General features: G+C 36.4%; 1 protein-coding gene across 1 annotated transcript; it reads left to right on the forward strand.

Annotated features, from left to right (window-relative positions):
• The first annotated feature begins 4,487 nt into the window (after positions 1 to 4,487).
• LOC116860520 (olfactory receptor 4P4-like) lies at positions 4,488 to 5,426 on the forward strand. The gene has a single exon (XM_032846568.1). It carries the CDS (start codon positions 4,488 to 4,490, stop codon positions 5,424 to 5,426), a length of 939 nt encoding a protein of 312 aa, XP_032702459.1.
• The last annotated feature ends 574 nt before the right edge of the window (positions 5,427 to 6,000 follow it).

Consider the following 6,000-nt stretch of genomic DNA (forward strand, 5'->3'; position numbering starts at 1 on the left):
TTCTTGCTTCTTTTTAATTTTCATTTTGATTTACCTTATGTTTTCTCATATTACTTTTTGATGTGCTTCTGTCTTATAAAACTAAAATCCTTTTCAGATTTTCTTTTTTTCTAGTGAAAATATTAATGTTATCATTTTCTTTAAAAGTATCATTCTCCCTGTATCCTACAAACTCTGACAGGTTGTATGTTCCTTATATTTCAAGTATAGGTAGATTTTTAAATTTCTAGTATGATTTCTTAATGAATTAACTATGTTTCATAGAATAATTTTAATTTTTAATAATGTATCTGTGTATGTATTTATATTCATATCTACCTAGATCTAGATGTAGATCTACTTATAACTTCTACTGAGCTCAGATTTCTATAGAACATCACCTTTTTAAAAACATGGTGATGCTTTTTAAAATAATTTTTAGCTATTTTTATGTATACTCCTTCTATACATACAAAAATACATATTCCTTGTTAGATGTATGCTTTTATACGCACCTCCATAAACTTTTAATTTCTGTTGTTCAGATCTTTTATACCCTCTGGATTTAATGCCTTCTTTAGTCATCCATCATTGAAAAAGGAACATTGAAATCTTCCACTGTGAAGGTGGATTCATATTTTTCTTCATGTGGATTTATCTAAACTTTGGAGACTAGACTGCTAAGTGTATGCCTGAGGCAGGGTCGTGCAGCAAGAAGACAGAGTCAAACGTCATACTTCACAGATAGTATTGTAAGAGGGTTGTAAGATGTGGACAGTTGTAGGAAAATCACAAGGAATGTGTAATATCCTGGGGCTAGTGGAGCTGAGTCCAATCGAGTACAGTGGGTGCACAGTAGTGGGAAGCAGAAGTAGAAATGAGCAATGCAGAAAAAAAATTAAAGTAAAATTAGACTTACATGGACTTAGCATGGACCCAGGAGGATTACTGCTATGAATGGAAGACTCCAATTTACTCAACCTGATTTACTCAAAGTAAAACAAAAACACACTAAAATAAGGAAAATAACTAATTATGCATTGTGGCATTTCCTAATTCTGAGACCCTTATATTCGATGTTACCTACTGACAAAGAACAATGTATATGACTTCTAAGATTCCAATGGTTGTAATTAGCCATTGAGAATTATTTCAAAATCTTCATGCTAATGACAATGACTCTATGTTAATGAGTAAATATTAATACTTTTCTATACTTCCTTTGCATATTTAGCTCTTTACATGATGTGAGAAATTAAAAATATATCTGTATATATAATATACATCTCCAGTTTTTGAAGAAATTATTCTAGGAGAAGATGGAGAGAATAATACATATTACATTACATCAGTGCTAGAAGAATACAAAAGTATTGAATCATTCAGCTAATCACCCTTAAGAGATACATCAAGGGGAGCCTGGGTGGCTCAGTCAGTTAAGTATCCAACTGAATTTCAGCTTGGGTCATGCTATCTGGGTCCTGGGATCCAGCTGGAGTTGGGTTCTGTGCTCAGCAGGGAGTCTGCTTCAGGATTCTCTTTCTGCTTCTGACTCTCCTCGTGCTATTCCCATCTCTCTCAGATAAATCAATAAGCAAACAAACAAGCAAATATATAAATCTTTAAAAATTATATAAATCAAATAAGCCTCAAGGCCACCTATATTACCACTGTAATAATATGGGCTTTATTTTTCAAATTATAATCACACACACATTGGTTGATGTAAAATGCCTGTGGAAGGTTTTCCCTGAGGACATGCAATGCTTTAATTCATGTTATTCCCAAAAATGTTTTCCTGAAAAGTTCTTTGGGTGAAAGATAAAAAGGAGGGTAAGAGGTGCTCCATGTCTGTTTGCTATTACATAGTACAGATACAAAAAGTAAAAGGAACCAACTGAAGGATCACCTTGATATAATATATACAAAAACATTTTATATATGTATGGATATATAGGATAAAGAGAAAATAATTGTAATTTCTATAGGTTTTCATTTTATACAGAATTTGATCTCCTAATTTAAATTTTTAAGTTCCTCTGTAATAATTGTGTTGGTAGATATTTTTAAGAGAAGGCATTCAGGAATATCTGGCATGCAATTGATGAAGGTTTTATGCCTTCATTTGTATTTGGGAAAAGGCATCTAGGCACAATGAAAAGAAAAAAAAAGTATGAGCTTCCAAATTGTATGGAATAAACTGGTGATTTAGATGTAGACCTTCCTCTTAGTACTTGTGCAACCTTAGATTCAAGATTCCTTATTTGCAAAACAAGGACAATAATACAGTAGTTCTTTTTATCCATGTTTCAAGTTGCATGGTTTCAGTTACCTGTTGTCAACCATGGTGCAGAAGCAGATGATCCCCATTTGATGTGTTGTGAGAAGGTCAACAGCAGCCCAAGGCTATTAAACAATGCCTGCCTCGTTCACCTCACTTCATCTCATCTTGTAGGCATTTTATCATCTCACATCATCAGAAGAAGATAGGTGAGTACAGTAAGGGTGACTACACTGTGAAATATTGAAAGAGAGAGGGGGAGGGAAAAAGCAAGGAAAAGGGAAAGAAAGAAAAGAGGAAAAGGGAGGTTTTATAGATTCCGCCCACCCCAAGGGAATTCCCAGAATAAAGTTTATAGGAGCTGCTATAGATCTTTTTCTATATCAATTTATATTTTCACAGCTTGTTTTTAAGCACTGTAGGTAGAACAGCAACCTACAGCAACCTACCTTACCACTAAGTGGTAAGAAATGTTCAGGCTTGCACCAGTGTTCAGAACACACTCTAAACCAAGAGTTGCATTTCATACAGTTTAGATTCTCTAGTTTTTGTTCTATGATTTTACTGAAAAGCTACCCTGGGATTTATATATGTCCTTTAACTGATCCTATTCTTCCACATAAAGTTTAGGCTTGGATCTTCTCAACTAATACATAAAGAAGTATTTTGCCAAGCTCTATGTTGAAACCAGAACAAATTTACACCAATGCCAAAGTTTTTTTCCTTATCCTGAATGTATGTTTAGCATAAAATCTTCAACCCACCCCATATGGCAGAATACAAAGTCAATAGGTAAAACTGATTAATTGATGAAGAACATCCTGCTTTCTATTTCATTATACAACTGTGTGTTCCTCTCCACACATTTTTGGGAGTACTCTTCTATGGACTTGACAAGTTAGAACCATGAGACCTTTCATTTTATATTCTCCAATGAACTCCATTTTGCTCTCAGAACAAGACAAATGGATCCAGTATTTTTACTTCCACTTACCCACCAGGGAGGGAGGATGAGAGACCATGAATTTCTCAGTGTTAACAAGAAAAAGGTAACAAGACACAGGACCCTGGATGCTCCCCTTCATGAGCAGTAGATGAGAGATCTGTGCACCTCAACACACTGTTCCCCTCTGGTACCATGAAAATAATGAATTGACATTAACAGTGTTTTAGGAAAATCATAATTTTGCTGTGGTAGACACTTGGTAATGGGTAAAATGTGATGTTTCAACATATTCTTTCTCTTCTCCTAGATCTACAGCATCTAAGTGGCTATGCTGCTTAAATGCATGATTAAACATGCAGGACGTTCTTTAATCACTCTGGGTTCTTCAACATGTCAACAGAAAACAACTGGCTCTCTGCAGTGTTTCTAACATTTTAAACAGCAACCTCTAAAATGTGTCCTCAGAATGATTTGGGAAAATGGAAGGCTTTTATATAAAAATAACACCATGTTCCTATATCCAGATGCCCAGATTGTGCCTCTGGTTTTCCATTTCCTGCCTCTCTTGATACTTGACAAAATCTGGTTGAAACTGAACCTCGACAAAACTACCAAGAAGGTGAGTCACTGAATTCGTGATCAACTAATTCAGTTTATTTATCTGCTATGATTAAGAATCTTGATTGTGATTTTATATCGTGAATAAATATTCCCTTCTACTGAATGTATAGAATATGGTGTTGGATTGGGGCTTTGTAAGTTATTGTCAGTAGCATATGGAAGGGAGGAGAATTGCTTAGGTTTATCTGAGTGTTAATGGCAGAGACAGGAGGTGGAAAACAGATCAAAGTCCTTTTGGTCAGTGGATAATGTGGCATAACTCTCAAGAGCACAGAATTTGACATTTGATACAGGTTCATATCTTAGGTTACTGTTTACTATCTGAATGAATTGGTGTTATTGTCTGAACCCATCCAGTTGTGTTCCCCCATATATAAAAATCAGCAGAGTCACTCCTGGATTATTATGAGTTAAATGCATGCAAAATGTTCATTAAATTCCCAGGATTTAGATGCTCTCACTAAACATCATTTGAATAATGATATCTGTCTTACACCAGAAAGACTGTAAACATTAAGTGCAAAAATTCCTCTGTGATCTATGTATTTTTTCATTGAAAAATACTCCAATTATTTACAGTGCTACAAAAAAATGTCATATGTTCCATATCATTTCAGGTGAATTAAGTTTCTGTTGTGTCTCTGGACTCACCTCAGCCTCATGGAAAATCAGAACAATGTCACAGAATTTGTTTTCATGGGACTATGGGAAAATAAGCAAGTAGAGTTACTGTTCTTTCTCTTGTTCCTGCTCTGCTACCTGGCTGTCTTAATGGGAAACTTCATCATCTTACTCACCATCACCTGCAGCCATCTAATCGAACAACCAATGTACTATTTTCTCTGTCACCTTTCCCTCATGGATCTCTGCTACACCTCCACGGTGGTCCCCAGGCTAATCAGGGACTTAGGCACAGCAAGAAAAAACATTTCCTATAACAACTGTATGACCCAGCTCTTCACTGCCCACTTGCTGGAGGGTGTGGAGATATTCATCTTGGTGTCCATGGCTTTAGACCGCTACGTTGCCATTGTCAAGCCCCTGCACTACATGGTCATCATGAACCGGCGGAAATGTAACATGTTGGTCTTCATGGCCTGGGTTGTGGGTTTTTGGCACTCTGTTGCTCTATTGCTCATGGTACTCAACTTACCTTTCTGTGGTCCTAATCAGATCGATCACTACATATGTGATGTGAAGCCTCTTTTGAAACTGGTCTGCAAAGACATTCATGTTGTTAGTATCTTAGTGATTGCAAATTCAGGAATGGTGGTGGTTGTCATTTTTCTTGTCCTGGTGGCTTCTTACATTCTCATATTATGGAATCTTAGGACATACTCCTCCATAGGGAGACGCAAAGCTCTCTCCACCTGCAGCTCTCACATAATGGTGGTGGTTTTATTCTTTGTGCCCTGTATCTATACTTATGTTCTACCTGCCAGGAGTGAGAACAAGGATAAGGAAGTTTCTGTGTTTTACACTGTGATTGCCCCCATGCTGAATCCTCTCATCTATACCCTGAGAAACATGGAGATGAAAATCGCCATGGGGAAGGTGTGGTCTAAAATGGCACATTCAGAATTCAAGTCAAGAGGCTGATTTTCATTATGCTTTCATTCAATCTGTTGTCCTCAGACCATTGACCACTTGTGATGTTATAAAATCATATAAGCTCTCTTAACGGAGCTGGACTAAAGAACTTCTCAAGTTAGTATGAGCCAAAGAAGCAAGTCATTGTAATTCAGATTGCAATCTGCACTTTAAAGAGTCCAGTTAGCTCCAGGTGTGAGCACTTGGATTTAAGGAATTCAAGAAATGCCCTTCCACAGCTCATCTCTGATCAAATCAGTCATCTCCTCAAAAAAAATCTATATGGATCTGTGTTTTCCTTGGAACAAAATCCAACCTTCTCATTTTTTTATCATAAATGTCCCTAAATTGGTTTAGTTCTAACTGGTACTATCAGAGGTCAACACACTGGAAGAAAGTATGGTGTTACAATGACAGACTTTGGGGTCAGGGAGAGCTGGGTGACATAAGTTTTTATCTCTGGGTTTTGGCAATTTGATTTAATTGTGCGTGTGTCTATGAAATGGAGTAATATTATACCTCATGAAGATATACTATCACTAGGACTAACACATGTGAAGTTTTAACATAGCTTAAGGCACAT

This window comes from Lontra canadensis, unplaced genomic scaffold (assembly GCF_010015895.1).
Source record: "Lontra canadensis isolate GAN:19392208 unplaced genomic scaffold, GSC_riverotter_1.0 scaffold176, whole genome shotgun sequence".
NCBI classification, from domain to species: Eukaryota; Metazoa; Chordata; class Mammalia; order Carnivora; family Mustelidae; genus Lontra; species Lontra canadensis.

What these genes read in the sequence shown, in the direction of transcription:
- LOC116860520 (XM_032846568.1), top strand. Translation starts at nt 4,488, where the DNA reads ATGGAAAATCAGAACAATGTCACAGAATTTGTTTTCATGGGACTATGG.